Consider the following 25,145-nt stretch of genomic DNA (forward strand, 5'->3'; position numbering starts at 1 on the left):
GTCCCAGCTCCCCTGCTGGGCTGCGGCCCCAATAATTACCCCCGGATCAGTTGCAAGCCGATGATAATTAAGGCACAATTACGGATGGCTTGGCTGTTACCATTGGAAAAAGCCTCCCTGTGTGAATCCACCTTGTTGGATCAATTCTCACTATGAAGATAACCCCATTGCCACATATGCTGAGACACACAGCATGCGGGGAGTAAGTGGCTTAGGGCATAATGCACATGTCCTACCAGAAGTTACCTGGGTGCTGCTGGGCTCAGTGGAAGCAAGCACTGCTGGTGATAATCAGCAGGGAATCAAGGCAGCCGTGGTGGCTGCAGCATTTGGTGGTCACATCTTCATGGTCACTTAATTTATTCCCCTGCTCTTCCATTTTCCAAAATTGTATATTTTTTTTTCCCATCAGTGTTGGCTGTTTTCTGAGACAGCAGAGAACGAGCTAAGGCTGCTCTTCAAATATTGATGCTGTTGCTCAGTTAGCCCTGGCAACATTAGTGCCATCAGCTCAGCAGGTGAGCTTTTATCAGTGGGTGTGGTTGGCCCTAGACACATTGGTCTTCAGATGGAGACCTTGCCTCAAAGCTTTGGCCTCTTTCTGGATCTTGTGATAAAGAGGAATAAACTTTGCTGGGTTGCACCCTGCCTGCTGGCAGCCTGTGCTCCAGAGCCAACAGTCCAGGTTATTATCCATTTGGAAATCAGCATTAATATTGCTGATTGTCTCAGGGATTGCAGGCCTGGCAAAAACAGCCAGTGCAGGAGGATGGCTTTGGAGCCTTAGGAGTAAAAGCCCCGAGGGGCCAGCTGCTGAGCTTGGCGTGCTGCTGGGGACCCGACAAGGCACGGATGGACGGGACGGATCCCAGCGGGCGCTCGGTGCCCGGCAGGGCCGCAGTTTGCTGCTTATTGCGGGGCCTTCCCACAGGGGAACGAGTTTCTCTGCAGGAAAACGAACGCTGCTGCTTCACCGGCGGCCCTTACACGTGTGATTTGGGGTGCGGTGGGTGAGCCAGGCTGAGCCACCGGCAAAGCCACAGCGTTTGATAGTTCTGAGCATCCCAGAGCCCCTTCGCTTCCTGTGCCAAACGCGTTTGGGCACCGGCGTAAATCCCGAGGGCGGGCAGCCCCGCCTGCTTAATTTTTGGGCTGCTGGGGGTGATGGGGGGGGGGGGGGTGAGCACACCCTCCCCTTTTCAGGCCACCCTCAAAGCTCGTGGGGAGCCGCTCGGCGCCTCCAGGCGCGCACGGGGAGGGGACCGCGGGCAGCATCCCCGCACCCGCACCGGCCTCTGCCGGCGGCCCCCCCCCGCTTCCCCCCGCCTCTTCCCTCCCTCCGCCCCGCAGCCCAGCCCGGCTCTGTGCGCAAGCGTGCCCGGGCCCCCCCCGCAGCCCAGCCCCGGCTTAACTCCGCTCCCCCCCCGTCCTGCCCGCTGCGGAGCCCGGCACCCCCCGGCCGCCCCATGGTGAGTCTGCAGCGGGGGGCGTTGGGGTTGGAGGGGGGACACACGCTGGGGCTGGGGGGGGCTGAGGTGAGGGGAGATCCCACCCGGTCCTACCAGCCGCCCCCCTCCCCTTTTCTGTGTGAAAACACAGCGCTGAAGGCGCTGCAAAAGGCTGCGGCTGAGCTCTGCCCCATCTCGCCTGCTGTAGAGGTGAGGGGGGCCGGGGGGGGCGGCTGGGGGGCTTTGGGGTGCCGGGGGAGGGTTGCGATGCAGGAAGCCCCCACCGCTGCTGGGTGGGCGTGCGGGCAGCCGGCGATGCCAGCAGCAAAGCCACAGCAGCCCCCTCACTGCCGGAAGGCGAGAAGGCGGCTTCATTTGATTCGTTTTTAAATTTATTTTCAAAGCGTTTTATCCTTATGGAACTAGTGCCTGAGCGTGGCTTGGCGCCCAGGTGTAATGGAAGCCGGATCGCGTGCCCGACGCCGGCGGCAGGGAGAGCGAAGCGATGCGTTGTGCTCGCCATGCCCAGGGGAGCGGCCCCCGCCCCGGCCAAGCAGCGCCCCGCATGGAAAGCCCTGGGCCAGGCTCTGGATGGACATCCCGATGTGCTGCTTCCAAGGAAAACAAACAAACCAACCAACCAACCAGCCCTGGAAACCGCGAAATGTCTGTCTGACATCTCTCAGCGCTGGTTTCGGAGGGTATTTGCAGTAGTGATGCCAGGACACTTTTGGCGCAGGTCCTTGGGGTTTCCATGCGAGTGCACAGCCTGTGCTCTGCAGGTGAGGCAGCATTTGGGGGGCTCTGCTTCTCACCGCCCCCCGGCTGGGGTTTGGTGCTGCTCCAAAATGCTCCTGGCTGCCTCATGGAGGGGAGGACATAGCTGGCAGCCACCCGACATGCTGGGGATGGAGAGCTTGGTGCCGGCCCTGGGCTTTGCTCTGCCCATAATGCTAGCGCAGCAGCGTGGGCTGAATGTGATCTGTTTAGGCAGCTGAAGCCTTTTCCCACCCCTCAGCATCCTCCGTCCGTATAGCCTGGGATCTGCAGCTGGTGGACGTGCTCCAGCAATGCCTCCTGCCCAGTGACCCCAAAGTCACATCCCCATGCGCCCAGGGCTTGGATGCTGCAAAACCCCATCCTGCCCCATCGCGTGTGCCTGTTCTGCAGGGAGGGCTCGTTCCCATCAGGACGTGGGGGTGCTTGCTCCAAAGGCAGCAGAAAAACAACCAGTGGGACTTTTGCCCACCGAGCTTTCACCATCAGGTCTTTTGCTGCGTGAGCTGAAGCGGTTTCATTGTTCTCAGGAGCCTGGAGTGGAGAACAAAGGAAATCTTCCTCCGGGGGCTTTTGTTTGTGCTCCTTCGTAGGTTCCTTAGCTGGGATGTAATGCATCTGGCCCAGGAAGCCTCGTGGCGTTGCCTTGCTTTCCCTGCCCAGGTCATGGAGCCGGCGAGGAGCTGATGCTCAGTGTGTGGCACCTGGCCCTTGGGCTGCTGGTGGCTCTGGTCCTCCCCTCATCATGGTAGATGGTGTGGGATGAGCTAATTAATGCCTGGTGGTGGAGCTTTAGGGAAAGCCCTGCTGAATTTACCTATCGTCTCTGATGGGTGGCTCTGCCAGGATCTCCCTCCTACAGCTCCCCAAGATAAAGAGGCTTTCAGCCGAGCAGACTGATTAAATCACAGACTGTCAGCCGCCTTCGCTGAGGCTTCATGTGGTGGCAAGTGGCTGTGCAGTGACACGGGATGCCCCATACAAACCCCTGTCCAGATGCAAAACCGACGGATCTGATGGTTTAAGGACACGTCCAAGCTGTAACGAACTCCTGGCGTCATTACGAGCTGTAGCTTGGGAGCAGCGTGGCTTGCTGGACTCTTCCTAACCCTTGTGCTTAATTATCTACATCATTAGAGGCTGCTTTCTCCTCCAGCTCCGGGCAACAATTTAATAGCAACTGCTACAGCAATGTGCTGAATCCCACAAGGATAGAGGGTAATGGCTCTGTAAATGTAAATACGTGAGGAGGAACGCTGCTGGCACAGGCAGAGCTCTGTCAGTGTTAACATCGCCTGCAGGCTGCCACGGAGATCTGTGCGCGGGGCAGGGACTGCCAGTGACTGCAGCATCCTTCCAGCCCTGCGTGCCTTCCGTCTGTCAAGGGAAAGCCCCTATTTAAGTCCTTTTACAACTTCGGAATGACCATACTGATGTCTTCGAGCCTGGATTTTTCCTGCTTGTGTCTTTCCTATGCTTACAACCTGCGTGCGCAGTGGTGGGAAGCCCGGCGGCTCCCATCAGGATGAGGAGCCCTTCCCACGGAGGTGGCTTTGGCACGTGTCCCCTGCCTGAGCCCAGTGATGCTCATTCACACGGTTCCACAGGGCCCGGCCCCGACGTTGCAGTGAGAAGAGGAAATGGTTTTACCGGTCACACCACTATCTGCAACTTCTTGTTCTTGTTTTTCTTTGAACTCAGCTCCCCACTTTACTCTTGCACTGCTTGGATGCTTTGCAGTTTCTTTCCTTCGGCTGCAGCCCCCGGGGAAGTGTGTGTTTGTTGTGTGTTTTCTAGGAAAATCCTGCGTCTTCTTGGAGGTGGGGGGGAAGGGCCAGTTCCTGCTAATCTCTTGTGTTTCCAGCTGCTGACCCCTTGTGTGTGACCGTGGATGGGGTTGGAAGTTTCCTCTGAGAAAGCAAGGGGCAGCTGGATGTGGCCGTGGCGGTGCTGCCGGGTGTGCTTGGTGCAGGAGCGAGCCCCTGGCTGCTCCCGCTGACCTTACTTTGGACTCGCTGCCAGCTGGGGCTTTGCTGAGCAAAGCCAAGGGGCTCCGACGTGCTGTGAGTGAAGGAGACGCAAGGAGGGAGGTGGAGCAGGGTGCAGGTGGGGTCAGCGTCACTTCAGTGAGGCGCTTGGGGTTTTCCAAATGCCCAAACCTTCGTTTGGGCATTCTCTCACATGCCACTTGCATGCCTCTTACACATCATCTTACATGCTGCTTCTTTCTGTAATGTGGGTGTCAGCACAGCTCCAGGCGTTGTGTTTATTTTATTTTTTACATTTTTTAAGGTGCAGATTTACATGCTAGCCGTGTAGAAAGGCATGACTGAGGTGCCTTGGTTGGTTCACTGAGCATTGGCTGCTGCAGTGGGGCTGGGGCCCCCACTGAGGTGCGGGGACCTGTGCCGGGTCCTCTTGTAGCCCGTGTCGGTCGATGTCCCGAGGTGGCCAGGGGATCCGGTGCTGCCCGGGGACGTGGGCTCGGAGGTCCAAGCACTGAGAGCAAGCTGGGGCCGGAGGAGCAGCCGGCAGGACTTCTGCAGGCAGTGCCATCACCTTCGGCTATCCTAAGGGCTAGGAGCTGGCCACCTTGCGGAAATTGGGGCACCCTCGCTTCTGGTGCAGTCGTGGTTGTTTTAAGGGATGCCGAGCTGGGGGAGGACCCTCTGACACCATGCCTGCAAAGTTATATCAACAAATGTAGACTTCTTCCTTTTATTTTCTTTTTTTTTCTTGGCGGGCAAATCAAGGAGCACAGAACCACCCCAAATCACACCGCTGCATCCAGGTAGGAGTGAGATGGGCGCCGGCTGCCTTTTGTAGTGGTTTGTTGCTGTTTGCAGGCTTAAAACTGCGCGAAGCCCTCTTGTTGCTGGCTCTCTGAAGGAGGCTTGAACCTGAGCTCACGCCGTTGGAATTCCCCGCTGTGCCGGGAGAGGCTCCTCGCCTCCAATCGCTTCCAGATGCCGTTTCCACTCCTTCAGCTGTTCCTCTTGCAAAATGTCTCCGGCCACCCCTCCCCGAGCTGCTGGTGATGCTGGGGCCGGGCTCAGCGTCCCCGGTGTGCAGGGACACATTGGCTGAGCCCAGCGTCAAGCTCCCTGCCCGTGGCTCATTGGGGTGATGGGATGAGCCCCTTGGGCTGCGGAGCCCTGAGTTAGACCCTGCTCTGCAGCTTACGCCAGGGCTGGGGCTGTAAAGCTTCTTCCGAAATTTCTGTCTCCTGCTGGAAGTGAGTGCTGCTGAGGAGGGGGCTTTGCTCCTCTGGGAAGTGCGGGGTTGCCGCCGGCGTTGCGCTGGGTTTCACAGCCCCAGGACGATGCTGTCCCCTTCCCTGTGTGCCCACCGCCGCAGTGACACTCGATGGGCGGCGCGGTGCTGGCGGGGATGCAGCTGAGTGCAGGCTGAGGGAGAGAGCCAGGCACCCTCTGCTAAGTAAATGCACTGGGCATGTTCCCAAAGCACGGAAATGTGGGCAGGGGCTGTGATCCCAGGCTGGCTGAGCCCTCTCCCTGCCGGCCTGCCAGCTGGGCATAGTTTTAATTTCCTTTTAAAAACACGAGCTGGGCTGGAGGCTGGGGCTGGCGGAAGGCAGTGGTCTGCCTGCAGCTGAGGCGCCACGGCCGGGGCTGGCTGCGTCCCTGCTGGGGATTTGTCACCACAGGGATGCCGGCACTGAGATGGGGACTGAGGTTCTGGTGGCATGCTGGGGCTGGGGGCAGCACCATGGTGCCTGCCCCAGGGCATTTGTTGCGCTTTGGGGTACAAGGGGAGGGTGACTGGGGAGGATGAGCGTCTTCCCATCTTGGTGGGGGTGTTTGGGGCTCCCTGCCTCTCCTTCTTGCCGTCCTCAGCCCTATTAAACCCCTGGCAGTTTTGGGGGAGGGAATGATAGTGAGGGAGAGGAACCAAATCCACCCTGAGTTATTTTTATTTATTTATTTTTGTGATGGAAAGCAAAGGGGGCACCAATTTGAGGTTTTGCTGTGGAACTGGAAGTTTTGCAAAATGGAAAAATCCTCCTGGGGGTGGAACTGACCCCACAGCCCCTGCTTGTCCAGAAACCAGGCTGAGACCCCGTGCCTGCAGGGGGCACGTGCCAGCCGTGCCTCCAGCTCGCAGAGCTTCTCCAGCCCTGCAGCAGGGCAGGGAAATGCCAATGAATCGTTGAGGATGCCTAATGTGGTTCCTCATCCTGCTGCAAACTTGCATTTCTGGGATTTTGCTGATGGAAAACACTGCTCTTGGCCCTTTCCGGCTCTCTCCTGGATTTTCTTTGCTGCATGGTGCCCGAAAGCCTCGAGCCCTGTTTGTTTTGCTCTAAAACTGCAGGCGAGCCCTTTGCTTCTCGGAGGGCCGAAGCACCACCAATTCCCCGTTTGCTTTGGGTTTTGTCCCACGACACACTCTCCCGTTTCAAGAGCCAAGCTGAAGAGCCTGCAGTCCTGCCAGGGACAGTTAAGCTGTTAATAAAACAGTCTTTAATTGTGGTGATTGTAAGGAGATTATTTCCCTGGCCCGCGTTCAGCTCGGACAGTTGCTTTGTGTTGTCTCCCTTCCCTTGCAGCCAGGTTTTCCTCCCTGGGACATCGGGGCTGATTTTCCCTGGGGCTTTCCTGTGCTGGGTTTATCTCTAGCTTTGAGGCGGCTGTGGTCCCTGGTTCCTCCGTGGTGTTTGTGGCTTTTGGGGTGCTGGCTACCCGCAGCATCCGTGCTGGCCGGTTTCTCTGTCCTCTGCCCTGCCTGCACACCCTCCCCAGGCACGTGGAGCTGGTTGAGCAATGTCATTGTCACCCTCCCTCCCTGGGGCAAGCCCAGTGTGCCCTGAGCTGGGTTGGCCCTATTCTGCATCCCCTTGGCATGCTGTGACGCTGCTGGTCCAGGGTCTCCTCCATCTGCTCACCGAAGGGACCTGAGGGCCTCAGCATCCCTGTCCAGGAAGCACCTGAGGGTGCCAGTGGGGCTGCTTGTGTCCACCTGTGGCTTTTTGGAGGTGGCCAGGACCGTCCTAGCCACTTCCCTACCACTGGGTCACACCCAGGTGTATCCTTAGAGGGTGTCCTGCTCCTCTCCACTTCCTTCCCTCTGTAGTGCAGGGGACATGGGGTCAGGCAACTCCCCATGCCAGGCTTGGGAAGCTGCAAGCTCAGATTTTGCATCTTCCATCCCTGAGCTGTGCCAGCACCTCTTGATTTGTCCAGCCTGGGGTGTGCAGATGTGCGTGGAGCCACCCGCGCCCGGTGAGCACCAGGAGCTGAGCAGCTTCACGCAGCGCAAAGACTGAGAGGGACTGGGGTGAGAGTGGTCGGGGGGACTGGGGGAGAATGAGAAGTAGGAAAAATGCCCTGAGAGAGGGGATGCAGGGGCATGTGATGCCACCATGGGCTGACAAAAAGTGGAGAAAGAGAGAGACGGAGAGCATGGGGGTCGGGTGAGCTGTGGGACGTGGAGGTGGTGCCAGAGCTCAGGAGAATGAAGGGAGGTGGGGGTTAAATGAAACGTTGCCTCCTTGCTGAATTAAGCTGGAGAACAAGGCGTCAGCACAGCCAGGAACTGCGCCAAGGGCTGGAAAGTCCTCGGGCCCATCCCTGTATGATAACCACTGCGGCTTCCAAAAAAAAAAAAAAAAAGGAATGACAAAGAAAGGCCTGTCTCCATCCCCCGAACGTGTTGTGGCCTGGGCTGGTACCTGGGCTCTGGACCCCAGCCTGTGTTTCCAGAGCAAGGCGCAGCTGCTGTGGAGCTGGGCTGCAGCTCTCCAGGCCTCATCGCTGTGTAATTAACAGTGTAGCTGCTTGATTCAATCTGCATTTACAAGTTAAATTGACAGATTATCTGTATTATGTAAATGCACATTTAAATCTTAATTATTTGCCTGGCTCTCCTCAATGCATTGGATGTCTGGAAATCAGCCGCTTTATGCTTGCTGAGTTGGGGATGTTCCTTGTGTGTAAGCACGGAGCTTTTCTAGGAAGCATCTGTGTAGAAAACAAAAACAGTCTTTTTTTTTTTTTTTTTTGATAGCAAAACTTAATTTTAACCCCGGTGCCATGCTCAGCTGCTGCTCTGAAAGGTGATTTTTGCCTGATGTGGGGCACTGCTGGGTGATGTTACGCATTGCTAAACAGGACTGACTGCACCCTGACTGCAATTCCTTGTGCCTCTTCCTTCCCTGGCACTGCTTTTTTGGGATCCCTGGCTGTCATTACCCCTGCGGCCGGAAAGTGGCCAGATGCTATCCTTGTTAAATATCTGCTAAATGAATAATCTCCTGGCTATCTCATGCATCATCATTGCTGTTGCCTCCATCGCGGGGCGATAGCGATCGGGATGACGTGACGGATGTGCCGGGCTTGGAAACGCTCCTGCCGTGCCAAGCAGAGGAGCGGTGTCTGGGTGAGGATGATCTCACCTGGATCGTGTTCCCCTCCCCGCGCAGCTCTTGCTCTCCCTGGGGAGGTAATTTTAAACGAGGGCAATGGCTCAGTGAGGGTCTCGCGCTGGAGCACGGACAGACAGACAGACAGACAGACAGACTGAGTCGGTTCAGGTCTGGCCAATGTAAGGAGGAGACTCACTGGTGCTCGGGCTCCTCTTCCTCAAGAGGTTGTTTTTTTGGGGGGGGAAAGCAAAAACATTTGGAGTTTTTTTGGCAGGAGCTGTTGAAAAGGCAGCGTGAGCGCAAGGAAACGTGATCCTTCCTCCCTGCCCCTGGGAGACGGAGCCAAGCCTGGGGGCGGTGGGGGTGGCACCGGGGCTGGGTGCCCATGCAGCCCCCGGGGGGCCAGCACCACCGTGTGCCGTTTTCCTTCCAGCTTGGGAGCGCCATGGGGAAGAGCAGCTTCACAGGGCGTGCGCTTTATTGTTTTATTTTTGTTTTTGTTTTTTAAAGAAAGCTACTCGATTCGCAATGAAGAGGGAGCACAGTTTCCAGGAGCAGCTTGTCCTGACGGAGCTGGGGAGGAACAAGCAGTCGATGAATTAAAGATGGGTGGAAAATGAACAAGGGAAAGTGCAACCATCAGCTGGACGGGTAGGAAAACACCGAGCCTGTTCAGGGCTAAACAAATCATTAAGTGTGTGTCTCCTGCCAGGGACAGCGAAGAAAGCTGGGGTTGGGTTTATTCTGTAGCATCACTGAGGGGTGCACTGAGCACTGCAGAGGGCAGAGATTGCTGATTTTAATCTTTAAAGCTGGGCTGTGCTCGGGAGGTTTTGGGGCAGTTGAGCTTTTGGCTCCCTGGGGAAGGCTTCTGCATGGTAGTGATGCCGTGTCCTCTGGTGCTGGCGTTGGTGAGTTCTTAAAAGTTGTTGTGAAACTTGAAGGTGCAGGGAAGAGCAGATAATGCATTGAGAGCTGCAGTTTGAGTCAGTCAGAGAGGTTGTGGTGCTGCCTTGAGAAGGCAGGAGCTGGAAACCACCGGCCATATAAACCATCTGGAAAGAATGAAATACCTGTGGGGGGTAAGGATGAGCTGCCCCTCCACACCGCCTTTGGAGGTTGTTGCTTGCACACAGCATCGCTGGGAAGCACTCAGCACCCATGGGGAACAGGCACGTGGCACAGCCCCCTAGTGCAGAGCCCAGGGAGGAAGAGGAGCAAAGTTCAGCTCTTTTTTTTTTTTTTTTTTTTATATCCCTGCTGTTGTCCATGGGGATGCTCCCCTGCTCCCCCCCTCCCATGTGAGCTGTAAGGACGTTCATTTCCTGGCCAGGTTAGCTGCGATGCTGGGTCACAATGCCTGCGGCTGCTGGGGCCCCTCATGGCATGGCACGCTGAGATGGTAGCCCTTGGCCTGGGAGGTGCCTGAACAGTGTGCTTTTGCCAGACCTCAGGCTGGGAACAACTAATTGCGCTGGTTAACAAGGGGGAGCCTTTGAGGAGAGGAGGATGCCAGGATGTTGATGCAGGGAGCCTCCTCTGGCCCTTTACACCTGGATTTCCATGTGTGAACCATCCCTGCTCCCTCCTGGGCTGCTCAGGAGGTGACACAAGGATGTAGGACCTTGAGCAAGGCTGGAAAATGCCACGAAGTGGTTGTCCTGTGGGGAGAAACAATCGTCTGCAGCTTGCCAGGATCCACCAGTGATTGCTCCTGGCCCTTCTTGTTGAGCTAGAAATACCTGCTTTCGGCAGATCCTCCCGGAGCCCTGCTGCTCCTGAGCAGTTCTGGGAGGTTGATGAGCCTTAATGGGCTTCAATAGGAGCCTGCTTTGCTATGGGTTCTGCCATCTGGACAGGACCCACTGGGCCTGCTGCAGAGGAGGAGGCAGCCCCTTGGCCCCCCTTGCAGGTCCAAGCATCCCTGTCCTGGTGCCGTGCCACGCCGTTAAGTGCTTTAGCAGGAGCTCTCAGGGGGGAGTTTAGCCTCATTAACAAATCCTATAATTCATGGTTCTAAATAAAAAGGCTCTGGCTGCTCTGGTCCTGGCTCGCCTCCCTGCATTAGCTGCATTGCCCTGGGGCACTGGCTCAGCCTGCTGCTCTCCCTCTGGCCGGGACATCACTGTCTGGGTATCCCGTGCTGTTTCCCTGGCTTCCTGGGAAATGCAGGTGTGCCCCGCTGTCGCACAAAGCTGGTAATCCCCCAAAACACAGGAAACCAAATCTGTGGCTGCTCAGGTGAATGCAGGGCTCGTTCAGCTGCTGGAAGGATGCTTGGGCAGGAGGGCTGCTTGCTAAACGGTTTGGCCACTTGCAGCGTGGCCCCAGGTGTGTCTGGTTTGGCTGTGGATTGCGGTAAGCTGTGCTTTATTTGCTCCCTGTGCAGAAATGCAGGGTTTGCAGCTGGCTGAACCCCTGGCTTTTGCCAGCCCCCCCCCCCGGGGGCACCCCCAGGACATTTTCTGTCCCCTCTATCCATAGGAGAGTGCAGAAAAGGGCTCCTGCTCACCTGGAGGGGATAGCATCATGGGGCACATCTCCTCTCCTCCCATTTCACTCTGTCAGATGCTCTCGTAGGCGGGGAAAACCCCTCTCAGAGGGGGCTGGGGAGAGAAGCTGCACGTCCGTGTGCTGGACCAGCCTTGCTCCCAAGGGCATCTTGGGAAAAAAGCCCAGACCTTGGATGCGCTGAGCACTGGGAGATAAGCACCGAACCCTGCTGAAGGGAGAAGCTGTTGGTGATTTCCTTCCTTGCTTTAGTAAATACACTTTCGCTTTCCTCTAGCTGGGATCTAAAATTAGCTGAGAGTTGCTCAAGCGAGCAGCATGTGGTGCTGTGGGTGCCGTGCCCCAGGGAAGGGTGGCAGCACTGGTGAGCACCGCGCCTCTCACATGTGCTTTCCCCAGCTGCAGGAAGCTGGAGATACAGAGGATGTGGTGCCCCCCTGGTTACCCTCACATGACCCATGGGTGCAGAAAACCCCACGCTCGCCGCACCAGTGAGCAACAGCGGGGGCAATGTATGGGATACGCTCCTGGCGCGATGTGTCAGACTTAACCCCGATGTTCGTGGTGTGTAGGAGCACAGATATGAAAGCAAGGAAGATGCTTTACAGAGTTCTGGGCACTGGGAGTTTTTAAGCCCCCATAATCCCAGCACTCAGCATTTCCACTCCGAGCATGGGCTGGGGCATAGCGCGGTGGAAACCTTGGCTCCTTCGGCAGAGGGAAGACGTGGGACGGGCCCCACTCGCAAGCAGAGGGAAGAAAGGCCCTTTTGTTCGGTGCTGGTGAAATGGGATGTTTTGTCACCACTGGATTTTTTTTTGTTGTTGTTGTTTTCTTTTTCCCCTCCAAAACTCAATTCTGCCAAAATCGCCTTGATTTTTGTGAAGCCTTTTGGTTTTGATGGAATGGCGTTTTCCAGTGGAAAACTCCAGTGTTGCGGCTTTGCCCCCTGGGACGGAAAGCTTTCCTCTGCAACCTGGGCCAGCTTTGCCTTGCCCCGTGCAAGCAGCTGCAGTCTTGGCCCCCTCTGGGGCCACCCAAACTCCAGCCTGTGCTCAGGAAAGCAAATCTGGCCCACATCCACCCGTAACCAAGAGCTGGGGGCAGCAATGGGCTCAGCCCACCCCTTGCTGCAGGATGCGGCTGGCTCCTTTTCCTGCTTCACCCCACCTGGCTCCTCATTAGCTGGGGTAATTAAGCTAGATTCAGAACAGCTGTCCCTGCCCTGCTGCAAGGAAAGCGGTTTCTCTTTCCAAAGCAGTGCAGCAGAAGGGTTTTTGTGCATGGAAACTTCTTGCTGGGGGTATTTTTTTTCTTCCCCAAACTGTCTGTGGTGGTGAGGATGCTGGTGTGGCGCCAACAAGGATGTGGAAATTAGAAAGTTTGGGAAAAGCGAAGCTGGCTGCGAAGCCACGGGGCTAGAGAGAGCTGGAGCAGGACAGTGCGTGGGGAAGGCACCCGAGAATCCCAGGGGTCGGGCAGGGGCTGGAGTCCCCCCTTCTGCAGGAGGAGGCATCACCAGGGACCTGCCAGGGTCTCTGTTGGCTTCCTAAAAGGCCGGGTGAGTCACCAGAGGGGATTTCAGCAGGAAGGTTCAAGAGGGTAGGGGAAATCCAGCTGCCCCCTTGGTGGGGATTCCTTTGTAAAGCAACCCAGAGTATGGCCTCTGCCAGCACTTGGGGATGTGGGTGGTTCTGTGGCCATGCTCTGCCGCACGTGGTGGCCTGCTGGGGCAGCTCGGAGCAGCCCTGGGTGGCTCCTGCACCATCGTAGCTACAGAAGGGTGGGATCAGCAGGACCCAATGCATCTGGGTTGTCACTGGGATTTTTGGGGTGCATGCTCCTCCGAAGCCAAGTGCATCCTGAGCATCCTTTGCCCGCTGCCATTGCGCTGAGCCTCTCCCCGTTTTTCCTTTGTCAGGGGAAGAGAGGATGGACCCGTAGACCCCCAGCCCTTGGAGACCCTGTCCCCTCTGCTCGCCTCGCAAGGACGGACCGTAAGTATCCACTGCCTCCTTCCTGCTCCGTGTGGTTCCCCCGCAGCATCCCCGCACGGGGGGCACCCGATTCAGCCCCTCCTGCTGCAGGGGGGTGCCCACTGGGGTGGGCTGGGGCCAAGGGGCCGTGGAGCAAGGCTCTAGATGCAAATGGACGGGTGGGCTGCGAGTGTTGCCAGGAGGGTTATGGGGCACCCTCCGCTGCCATGGGCAGCTTGAGAGAAGGGAGCGTGTTGGGGCTGCTCAAGCTCCCCAGTGCGTGTGGAGGAATGGAACTGAATCCCTCCAGATGTTGCATGCCAGAGGCAGGACTGGAGGAACTGACCAGGGAAGCTTCTGCAGGGGTTCTCTTACCCCAACAGTCGCTGTTTGCCTGCACAGAACAGGATGTGTGCCCTGGCATGGAGGGAGCCCCTGTGGAAGCCGCGGGGCAGCTTGGCAGGGGGCTGAGGTGGCACTCAGGGGCTGCGCGTGGGCGGGGACACTCGCCCTCCAAGGGCACATCCTTCCTGCTTTCCACAACTCGTTGCATCCCTTTTCCCTCCTTGTTGTGTTGCCACAGAGTGCGTTGGCTGGGAGCTGCCTTCACCTCCCTGGTGCTGTGGGGTCAGGATGAGGCAGAAGTCCTCCAGGCACCCACTGGTATCCCCGTGTGGCTCCCTGTCTCCCCCAGCTGTTCCCAGCTGGCGGCTCACCAGTGAACATGGATGGGATGCTCACCCAAAGCATTCTACTTTTGTATAAAATAAGAAAAGAGCAATGAAAGCCGACGATAAGACCTCCTTGCTGCACAAAGAACTGAGTTGCTGCGCTTGCCAGCCTCAGGTGTAATTGAACAAATCCGAATTGATCAGACGGGAGCCGCTGCTGTACTGCAGAGGCAGCTCTGTGTCCTGTGATGTGGAGGATGCTGGTGGCTGCAGGAGGGTCAGGGCATGAATTTGGGGTAGGGGGTACCCCAAAGGCTTGAGGTGCTGTGGTACTGCCCCTTGTTGCAACTGAGTTTGAGAGCTCCTGAGCTGAAATCTGTCTTAAAACAAGCAGCATGGAAGAGCGAGTGGGTGAAACTTGTGGGAGGAGCAGCCTGGGCTGCTTATTTTGGAGACCTGCAGCCATGTGAACACTCGTCCAACCCAAGCCTCTCCCCATGGGGCTATTTGCTCTTCTGGGAGAGGTCTCAGTGCTTTTTGTAGTAGTGTTGAAGAGACAATCTTATTTTTTTTGACCCTGGATGTGCCATGTGCAGCCAGGGCAGCCCAGGGGTGACCTCTAGGTGCTGTTTGCCAGCTTCCAAATTGCCTTGGTCACAAGGTAAATATTATGTTAACACTCACCTGCCAACAAGGGTTTTTTCGCTACCGTAAATCTTTGGTCAGTTTTTTGTATGGCTGAGATACCATGTGCTAAGACTAAACACTGCCTTCCCCATTAGAAAGCTATTGAGATCGTCACAAAGAGCATTTAAAATGGTCTGGGGCTCTTAAAATGTGATTAGTGGTATCTGCCCCAGACTTGTGGGCTCGTGGTGGTGGGATCCTAAAAGAATCCCTGCGTTTCCTTCCCAGCTTGGAAAAAACCCGAAGGCCACTGTGCTGCCGGTGTGTGATCACAGCCTTTCGGCAGGGTTTTGCCAAGGTGCGCTCAGGATCCCACCAGCAGCTTTGACAAGCGAGCAGCCCCCGGGGTGCAGGGTGTTCCCGTGTGCCCCATCACCACCTCTGTATAATTTTCCTCCGTCCCTCCTAGGAGCCGAGGCTAAGGGGATGGCTGTTGCTGTCCCAGCTGCGTTCTGGGGTGCTGGGGAGCTGACTGCAGCATGGAATCTCCCTATCCCTCCTCCTCTGCCCGTGGCCAGGTTGGGGCAAGCAGTGCGAAACAGCCTAAAAAGCAAAATTGCCTGGCAGGGAGATGGCTTTTCTCAAACCTGTGGCTTCCTCCACCCGAGCATAGGGTGCAGAGGTCTCACCATGGCAAAAAACACCCTGCAGCTGGGTTATGTGGCTGGTTTGGTGCCATGCAGCTGTTCTGCACCTCTTTTTGGCAAACCAGCTTGTATTTCGTGCGTATCCTCTCGTCCGTAGGAGGGATGGGCATCTCCTCCTGGGTGGGAGCTTCTTGGTTGCAGAGCCAGGCGTCGTGGGGAAGCTGATGCAATGTGGGTTTAATTCAGCCTGGATTTAATCAGCAGCCAGCGGTGCTGGAGGTGCACAGGAATTAGAAGAGCAACTCTTGAGCCGTTCCCTCTCTTGTTTCAAGCACCACAGGGGGAGAGGTCTTGGCAACGAGGGTGCTGCCCGGATGCCAAATGCCCTGGCAAGCTGGAGAGCCAGGGGTGCCGCCTGTCGGGTGGCCCCGCCGGGATGGGAGGGCGCAGGGGGCTTCGGGGGTGGTGATGGAGAGGCTGGGACACGCAGAGGCAGCGTTCCCCCAGCCAGGCTGTGTGTGGGGGATCTGACATCTGACGGATTCCTCTGGTAATTGGGGCCGTAAATCCTGCAGAAAGCTGTTTGATTCCGTATCAGCACCTGAGTGCTCCCCTGCACTGAAATGCACGCGCCTGCTGCTGCCAACACCTGGGGCTTGCGGGGTGGTTTCTCATTAGCTTACCTCTCCTGGAGGTCCCTCAGCACAGCTGAGGAGGGGGTGAAGAGCTGGGATCAAAGCCCCCCCACGTGGATTCCTCCCTCTGGGGAGGGTGCGGAGCTGTTCTGGGGCTTGTGGTGTTTCAGCGTGTGGGTGATGGATGCGGGAAGTGATGGTCCAGCTTGGGGCTAGGGGGTTTGTGCTGTCCTGTACGTCTCCATCAGGTCTCTGTTGCTAAATGTGAGTCCCTGGGGGCTGCCAGCACATCCTTTCCTTGGTGTAATCCCCTCCAAATCCACCTCTGCTCCAGTTTCATAAAACCCCACGTGTTTCTGGGGTGACCTGCTGGGGATGCTCGTTCGTGTTTGGCAGCACAGGGTGGGGTATTTGGAGCAGGAGGTGCCCCTGCTCCCGCCGAGCCTGGGGACAGTGAGAAGTGTCCTCTCACTGTGTCAGCCATCGTTTTCAGAATTTCTGGGTTACCATGGTAACATGAAGGTATGGTGTGTTTCTTGGGGTGGTCCTCGGCTGCTGGGTGGGAATGTGTGGTGCTGGGACAGGGTGAGGGCATCACGCTCTCTCCAGTGCTTGAAATGTATTTTTTTATTTTTATTTTTACTTTTTTTCCCAAAGATGGGCTGGGAGCAGTATGGCCAGTGCCTTCTGCTGCTTTGATATTTGCAAATCCAACACAGCAGAAAAACAAAACCTTGGAAAGCATCTGCTTTCCACCTCGCAGCTTGCTGTGATGCTGACCCCATAAATTAGATGCCTTGGGTGCATCCCAGCCCAGGCTCCAACAGCTGGGTGCCCCAAACGTGGCAGGGGAGCAGAAAATCGTGCCAGGCATCACCCGGATGGGATGTATGGGGCCAGCTGCTGCAGCCCTGAGCCCTCCTCTTGCTCTCGATGCTCTGAAATCATTAATCGCCTAATTGCGGTCCAGACAGGCGAAACGGCGGGCAGTGAATCGCAGCGTGTCGTGACAGCAGCAAAAGCTGTTTTGTGCCCGGCTGCTGCAGCTTGAAGGGTGCAGAGGGAGCAGAGCCCCTTCGCTTTGTGTCCACAGGGGAGTTTGCGTGCAGCAGGGATCTGGCACTGTGCATCCACCAGGTACAAGCCCCACGGGGCTTCCTGATCCTTGCAAACGTTTTGTGCTTCCCTTGTGCTCTCACCCGTTTGATCCACGCTGGTTGCTCTTTGTGCTGAGTTGGGGCAAGAAACCCTGCGCTGAGGTTTTAACCTGCGGCAAGGGCGATGCTCGTGTGGGGCTGGGGAAGGGGAGACCTGGCTGCAAACACAGGCGATGCATCTGGCGGCCGCAGCGCTTTCAAGTAATCCGAGCGGCGATAACGTTCAGCCTGGGGGCGTTGTGGAAGTAAGTTGTGCAGTCATCAAAGAAAGGGGTTTTTCGGCTGTCTCTTTGAGGAGAAGCTCCAAATCTCACCCTGCCAGCCAGGGATGCTGCGGGGCCAGTGGGATGCTGGAGCATCCAGCCAGGGGACGGGGGAACTGGCTGGGTTCGCTCACACCTCCATGCTTTGGGGAATTTGGGCTGCAGATCTGGCACTGCCAGGCTGGGGGAGGCTGAACTATTACCAGAGCCCCTCCTTTGTGGCCTTGGTGTGGGGGCAGCCTGGGTGTGCTCTGTTTTGCTCTGCATTCCCCAAACCGCTTCACTGAGCAGTGCTCATTTTGCTCAGAACTATTTAGTTGTTTGTCTTAGGTTAGCTTTACATAAGGCCCAGCTTGTGCTTACAAGCCTGAATAAAAGATCATAAAGCCTGGAAGGTGGGGGGGGGAGAAGGGGGAAGTATTTTAAAGAAGCCACTATGTAAAAGCAAACAGTGGGGGTGGGAGCTTGCTTTCCTGGTGTTGGAGCATCTCAGGCCGGTGGGAAGGAGAAGCCACTTGCTGCACAGCTCGATTGCCTGGGTTTGGTGCTGAGACAGAGCTCGGAAGCAGACGGAGTGTGTGTCTGTGATAAATTTGGGCCATGACACCCAGGCCTGGGCTATAGCATTGGTGCTGGGGCACCCGAGGGGCATCCACAGCCTCCAGCTGCACATTTTCCCTCTGGAATTTGGTGGCTGGTTTTTGCTTGGAAAAATAACCCCAAACAAAACTCTTGCAGGCTTTTTACTTTTCCTCTGATTTAAATTTGTTTATTTTTTGCAATCACGATGGGGGAAGTAGTGAAAGCTGGGGGTGCTTGGTGTCCTGATTGCTGACCTGGGTCCCTGGGAGGCTGCAGCCTCCAGCAGGGTGCTGGCCCAGCTGGTATCTACTTGGCCTCAGAGCCAGGGGATCCCTTTACAGGGGACACGCAGGGACTTTGTCCCCAAGCAGAAGGCATATATCAGGCTGGGACCTGCTTTCTCTTCCTCCCTGCTCGCTCTGGGCCTTTGGGATGCAGCTGTGTCCTTTTCCCTCTCCCTCCCTTCAGATTCCTCTTGCAAGGAGGGGTTTGCAGCCATTGTGGGGTGGGATGGGTTTTCCAAGTGTGCGGGGGATGCTGGCACTGTGAGCTCGGGGCATCCTTGGCTTTCTCATCCCTCCTTTAAAATTTTTTTTGGGGGCTATTGACACCAGGTGTTATCCAACAGTTTGTTATCTGTACTTTGTGAAGGAGATAAGATCCAGTGTGAGACAGGTAGTTTCCCAAAGTGCAACACCTCTTATTCTCATCCCTTATCACCAATATCAAATGTACATGGTTTTCTGTGCTTTATATCCTGCCTTGTTGCTTGCAGCACCATTCAATTGTGCTCACTGCTCTTTCTTTTCTGGCGGTGCTGATAAGGAAGGTAAGAGCCTGGCACACCCCCGGCTCCTGCGGGGTCCGTCTTGGACCCTGCTTCCTCTCTTCCTTCCTTGATTTTGCTAGTGATGCCCCAAAAGCCCCAGCAAACACCAGTTTTGCCGTCACTGCTGCTCTGGGCGGGGGCCGGGTGATGGATGGCCACGCTGGCGCTTCCTGGGGCAGGGAGGCGCAACGTGCCCCTGAGCGGCGCTGGGTGCCCTCCCGTGTGACTAATCCCTGAAGCGCCTCCTCGTCCTCTTCCGAGAGGCAGCTGCGGACAGGCTGTGCTCGTTGCGGGGTGCCCGAGTTGAGCCGTGCTCGAGGAGCTGCTGGGAGCCCATCTGCGTGTCGCGGGTAGAGAGGAGCCATCCCCAGGGAGCGATTTATTGGGGAGCGGGGCTTCCTCCGTGTCCCCTGCTTGGCAGGTGGTGCCCGAAGCTTCTCCCTCCTGGTAAGTTCATTCTGCAGCCCCGCTGACACCAGTGGCCAGCCCCGGTGTTTGCATTGCAAAGTGGTGGCGCACCCGCTGCCTGGGAGGGAGGCTGGTCCCTCCTGCCTGCTGTCACACTTTCCATCCTTAGGGTACGATTCTTTTACAAAGCCCCTGGGGTTTCTCTAACACTGGCTATGATGCTGTGAGAGCCACTGGGATGTCCAGGGGCATTTGGGGAGGATGGCCAACACCTGCCAGCATCAGCAAGATGGGAGATTTTTGACGAAGTATGAGTTAATTAGGGGGCTGTGTTTGAGCAAGAGCCATCACTGAGCACCCAAGCTGGTGACTGGGGCTTGCTCCACTAGCAGGCACCCACCCCGTGGCAAGTGAGCATCACGCACCACTGGGGAGGACCTTGTTAGTCACTTCAATTAGCCACGGGAGGTGGCTAATTAGGGAAGCCTCCAGCTGAGATGCTCCCGCATGACCTGGGACTGGCTTTGACCACAGCCGTTTGCTGGCTTCTTCTAGGAGCAAGAGGGTTCGGAGGAAGAAAAACTCACCCTGTTTCCAGTGCTGGTGTGTGTGCTAAACTTACGGCCCCTCTGCTGTGGGGCTTCCCCAGGCTGGGATGCTTGAATCGAAGGCGTTGGAGGTTTCCCAAGTATGTGACGTGCTTTAATTTGGGGGCTGTTTTGCTGCTTCTGTGCTTTCCACTTGGCTCAGCAGCGTCGGGCTGGTGCAGTGGTGGTGCTAGTTGAGTGCCCGAGCTCAAAATCCCCCCCACCCCCTTAAAATTCCCCCAAAGTCACATGTTAAAAAAGGATGTGCTTAACCTCCCCCAGGGTCATCACTATGGGCACCGAGGGTTAGAAACTGGGGCGGGCACGTTGTGGTTCTGCGATTTGAGCCGTAGGCACAAACTCACTTTTCCTCTTTAACTCATTTTTCTTTCTTAATCTCTGCATTCATCTGTACGGTGGAGACTCCTCAGGAACCATTTTTTTAATCGCATTTATAAACTCAGGGTGAATCAGCTGTAGAAATGAAATCCTTGGTGGATGTGGGTCAGGGAAACCCGTATTTAAATGGGAATAAACCAGGGGGCAGCCGCCTATGGGGAGGTGTGGATGGGTCCTGCTCCTCTTGGCTGGAGGTTGTAGCGCCTTGCAGCGTGGGATCCCCTGGGCCACGGGGAGAGCCTTCCCCATGCTGTTTTTTAGGGAAAAGCCTGGTTTTGCCTGGCAGATCTGAGCTGATGCTTCTTTCCCTTCTTGCTCCAGGTGACCGGTGGCAGCCGCGATGAGAGCTCCGGCCCTCGGCTGATGCCTGCCCTGGCGATAAAGATGATCAACAAGTCCCGTGAGTTCCTGCTGCATCCCCCCCCCCGTGATGGGGTGCTCCCAGACCCCTCCTGTGCCTCCCTTCCCTCCTTCCCCAGCCTGCATGTGGTGTCGAGCCCTTCTCCTTGGGGATCCCCAGCAGGGATGGAGTCAGGGGCCCTGGAATTTGCACTTGAACCCAGGCCCACTGGGGGCAAGGTTGCTGTTGGCTGCAGCTCTCGCAGGGATTTTCTTCATTCGGGTGCAACGTGTGTCACTGGCACAGCCACAGGGGAGTGAGCACCTCAGGGTGGCCTCCGTGGTGATGCCTGCATGGTTTGGGGACAGGCTCTCTGTCCAGTAGGGGTGCTGTTTGAGTGCTCCCTCCTCTTCCCCTGCAAACACAGCCCTGTCCCCATGCACACTTGATTTTCTTTTCTCTCCCTCCTCCACCAGCCCTGCCACTGGCCCGCCAGAGCTCAGCACCCCTGCAGCACCTCTTGGCACTGATCTGGGGCTGGGAGAGTGTGCCTGTTTGTGTCAGGCTTTGCCCTTCTCTTGTTTGTCCTTTGCGTGCACCATGCCAGCATCCACGTTGCTCCTCCAGGTGTCCCAGCCACCCTCGGGTCAGTGTTAAAAATATGGGGTGGAGTGCGGGTGTGGGCACCAGAAAGAACTACACTTTTGTGTCACTTTTGATGCAAATGGTGCCAGTCGGTATGAGGAAGAGAGGCGGTGAGCTCTCAGCCTGGCCCAACAAACCTTTGTGGTTTGGTCTCCTGCCCTGGGCACTGTGCCAGCAGGGCCCCCGCCGCTCCGTGGGGACGTGGCTGGGCACAGAGAGAGCACAGCGTGCAGGGAGGTGTTTGCCAAGGTCAAATCACCTGGGTGATGGATCTGCCAGGACATCCTCAAAGCCTGGGGGGATGCCAACGCATCCTCAGGGCGTGTTGGCCCTGGTCGTTTTGTCCCCAGGGGCACAGAGCCGGCTGGCTCCAGGGTATGACTATTTGGGAGTGTGGCACGCGAGGCCAGGAGCACCTTGTGCAGTGCCTGGCTGTGGCAGGGACTGCAGGCAGAAGCAGAAACTGAAATGTTTCCTAATGCTGACATCCACTGGCCATGCTGAACATTTCTTTCGGGGGTGCTGGAAAGCCCATGTGCTCCATGCGTTCAAAGCTGGGCAGAGTGTAGCTGTGCAAAAAATGTATTGAGGAGAAAAATCCCTTAGGAAGGGAAGAATGTCCTGCATATCCCAATTGTCCTTCTCTTTCACCCCTTTCCTTGCAGCTTTCCCTTGGTATTGCCACATCCTTCTTTCCCTGCTTCCCTCCCTGCTGGGGTGGCCCAGGGCAAGGCAGGGTCTTGCCCCCTAGCCTGTCTGCAGCAGCCTGACAACATTTTCTGTTCCCCTCTCTCTTGGCACGCAGGAGGGAAGATACTTGGAGTGCTGGCACTGTTTCTGGTGATGGTGTGGTACTCGATATACCGGGAAGACAGGTACATACAGCTGTGAGTGTATTTTTTAAAGTTTAAGGGCCTCCTGCCCTTTCCTTTGCTCTTGGGACCAGGAGCATCTTGGTCCCAGGCAGACCTGGAGCCCATCCCCTGCGGGGGACAGCTCGCTCCCCACATCTTGCCATGGAGACAACTGGGAGAGGCCCGAGGTGGGGTGGCAGTGCCCTTGGCTCCTTCTGGAGGAGTGGGGCAGATGCCAGATCCCAAAGGTGTTCAAACCCCTGTGGGTTGGACACTGCCAGCATACCACCAGCAAGGACATGGGGTGCGATGAGCCCCACAGACGGGGTCTGTAGCCAGTTCTGGTGTTTTCTGAGCTTCTGGAGATGGGTGACAAAGGGAACCCTTTTAACTGGCACTTCTTTTCACTACTTCCCTTGCAGCTTTTATTTCCCCATGCAAGAAAACAAGACGGTGTGCCCTGTTGGAGAGGTGGAGAGGAAAGCGGCACAGCTTATCGGGAAGTGAGTAACAGGGAGGGGGCCCGGGGGCTGCAGAGCTGGGCCCCCCATCTCTCAGTCTCACTGGCGCTTTGCTCCTTGGCAGCTACACAAGGGACCACCCGCTCTTCTTGCAGCTGAAGGACTACTTCTGGGTGAAGACGCCGTCACTCTATGAGCTGCCCTACGGCACGAAGGGCAGCGGTAAGAGCTGTGAGGCCACCTCAGTGCCCGGTGGGCTGGATGTCTGTCCGTCCATCCTGCCTGCCTGTCTGTGGGCTTCAGCTGCATGACTTGCTTTGGGGTTGCATTCACATGCATATGTATCCTTAAAATCACCTCCAGGTTGATCTTTTTGGCTATTTTTTAATGTGAGCAAGCTGTGTCAGCTTGTGTCAAGACTTTAAGGTGTTTCTGCTTCCCCACGTGTGTGTTCCCTACAGAAGGAGGGGTACATGTTTTATTGATCCCTGCTGAAGGATGGTCTGGGGGGCTGGGATTAATGCCCATATAGAGCCTGGCGGGTACGGGGCAGGCACCAGGGCATTGAGGTGGCCATTGTCACCTTCCCCTTGCCATTGCTTTGCAGAAGATGTCCTCCTGCGCTTGCTGTCGGTCACCAGTTACTCGCTCCCCGAGAGCATCCAGAGGTAATGCTGGGGAAGGGTTGGGGTTTTTCTGTCACTTTCCATGAGTGCTCTCCTTGAGGGAGCAAATTTGCATGCACCGTTGTGCAAAGGGTGAACTGTCCCCTTCTGGCTCTGCTTGCCTGGTGGCATCACCAGAAACCTGTCCAGCTCCATGACGTGGGGACCAGCAGGGACCTGGGGACCAGCTCAGGGACCTGGGGACCAGCTCAGGGACCTGGGGACCAGCTCAGGGACCTGGGGACCAGCAGGCATGCGGGGATGGTGAATAGAGCACGGGAAGCTTTGTAGTCTGTGCAGCACAGGGTCAAAAACCCCTGCAAGGGTTAAAAACCCCTCATTGAGCATATCTGGTTCAGAGGGTGCTTTTTGCTCACAGCCTGAAGTGCCGGAGGTGTGCGGTGGTGGGCAATGGGCACCGGCTCCGCAACAGCTCCATGGGGGAGACCATCAACACGTACGACGTTGTGATCAGGTACAGCCCTGGGCATCTGTGTGATGTTCACCCCTGCCCAGTGCCACCCACAGGTGCTGGATGTGTCACTTGCTGCCCAATGTCCCCATGTCCTGTGTCATCTGTCCCCATGCCCCAGGCTGAACAATGCCCCGGTCCACGGTTATGAGCAGGACGTGGGCTCCAAGACCACCATGCGCCTCTTCTACCCCGAGTCAGCCCACTTCAACCCCCGGACGGAGAACAACCCCGACACACTGCTGGTCCTGGTGCCCTTCAAGCCCATGGACTTCCAGTGGATGGAGGCCATCCTCAACGACAAGAAGAGGGCAAGTGTGGTGGGGAACTGGGTCCACCATGCCCCCGACAGCACCAGGGCCCAGCTCTGCCTGGATCCCACCCACTGCAGGGGATTCAGCTCTTACTGGGAAGGCAATGGGCATCTCCATCCTCTTGCAGGTTCGAAAAGGGTTTTGGAAGCAGCCCCCACTGATCTGGGATGCCAACCCAGAGCAGGTGCGCATTCTCAACCCATACTACATGGAAGTTACTGCTGCTAAGCTGCTCAACCTCCCCATGAAGCAACCGCGGAAGGTCAAACAGGTGAGAGGGGTGGCTCCGTCGAACGTCTCGAGTGGTGCCGAACGCAGGCTGCTTTGGGGTGTGTGTGTGGGATCATTAACGGGCTCAAACCTGATGAAATAATGCTTTGTGGATGCTCCATCCCTGGAAGTGCTCAAGGCCATGCTGGATGGGGCTTTGGGCAACTTGGTCTGGTGGGTGGTGTCCCTGCCCATGGTGAGGGGCTGAACGAGAAGATTTCTAAGGTCCCTTCCAACCCAAACCAGCATGCGATTCTGTGCTGCACCCTGGGGGAGGATTGGGTTTTCCTAGAATCACAGACCAGCTTCTGGTTTTGGGGCTGTCCCCATGGCTTCTTCATCTCCCTCTAGAAACCAACCACGGGGCTGTTGGCTATCACCTTGGCTCTCCACTTCTGCGATCTGGTGCATATTGCGGGCTTTGGGTACCCCGACTCGGCCAACAAGAAGCAGACCATCCACTACTATGAGCAGATCACGCTGAAGTCCATGGCTGTAAGTGTCATCCCCCACTTTCCACTTCATGTCCGTGACCTCCCCCTCAGTTTTACAGCCCTGGGGAGCAGGAGGGTTCAGATGAAGGTGTGGGGTCAACTCAAAGCTGTCCTGTGCTGGGGGAGCCAACAAGGCGGGGAGGCTGGGAGGACAGGGCATAGCTCCCCTCTGGTCTCATCACTCTCCTGGTGTCCCCCAGGCTTCGGAGCACAACGTCTCACACGAGGCAGTGGCCATCAAGCGGATGCTGGAGCTGGGCCTCGTCAAGAACCTCACCTACTTCTGATGGCGCTGGGGCTGCGCAGGGACACGTCCCTGTCTCCCCCACCTTGCAGCCCCCCAGCAGTGGCCCTGGAGGAGCTGGGGGGGGGGAGGCAGAGCATTGTCACCACCACCCCTGGACGCTGGGGGCAGGGGGCTGGGGCCGCGCTGGCTCGCGGGTCCCCAGGGGCGCAGGGAGCCCCTCAGCTCGTCCCCAGCCAGGGAGGGGACGCACGTGGCACCACTGCCAATGACTTTTCTTACAGAAACACTGAAGATAACAAGGACCTGAGGGGGGAGGGATGTTGGGGGTGGGTGGGGGGTGAGGATGAGGGCACGGGACCTCCCTCCCAGCGGGACTGGGGGGCACGCAGGAGCCCCTCTCTTTAATTCCCTCGTATTTGGACGAGGGCCCTGAGGAGGGGCTGATGTGGGGGTCCTGGGGGGGGGTCCCCTATGTGCAGGA

At 56.9% G+C, this 25,145-nt stretch overlaps 1 protein-coding gene across 7 annotated transcripts; it reads left to right on the forward strand.

Moving 5' to 3' along the window:
* The first annotated feature begins 1,394 nt into the window (after positions 1-1,394).
* On the forward strand, positions 1,395-24,957 carry ST3GAL4 (ST3 beta-galactoside alpha-2,3-sialyltransferase 4). Of its 7 annotated transcripts, none has more exons than XM_084301541.1 (13): positions 1,395-1,469; positions 9,121-9,261; positions 13,043-13,118; positions 20,224-20,302; positions 21,693-21,774; positions 22,164-22,244; positions 22,327-22,424; positions 22,810-22,870; positions 23,247-23,342; positions 23,461-23,650; positions 23,781-23,924; positions 24,275-24,418; positions 24,618-24,957. In XM_084301541.1, exons 2-13 carry the CDS (start codon positions 9,227-9,229, stop codon positions 24,702-24,704), a joined length of 1,173 nt encoding a protein of 390 aa, XP_084157667.1. In that variant the 5' UTR covers positions 1,395-1,469; positions 9,121-9,226; the 3' UTR covers positions 24,705-24,957. The 7 variants fall into 7 exon arrangements, with proteins under 7 accessions (XP_084157667.1, XP_084157670.1, XP_084157672.1 ...); XM_084301544.1 differs by having other exon boundaries at positions 21,693-21,762; XM_084301542.1 differs by lacking the exon at positions 1,395-1,469 and adding an exon at positions 8,711-8,789.
* Positions 24,958-25,145: the final 188 nt, after the last annotated feature.

This window comes from Netta rufina, assembly GCF_964035555.1.
Source record: "Netta rufina genome assembly, chromosome: 25".
In the NCBI taxonomy this organism is placed as follows: domain Eukaryota; kingdom Metazoa; phylum Chordata; class Aves; order Anseriformes; family Anatidae; genus Netta; species Netta rufina.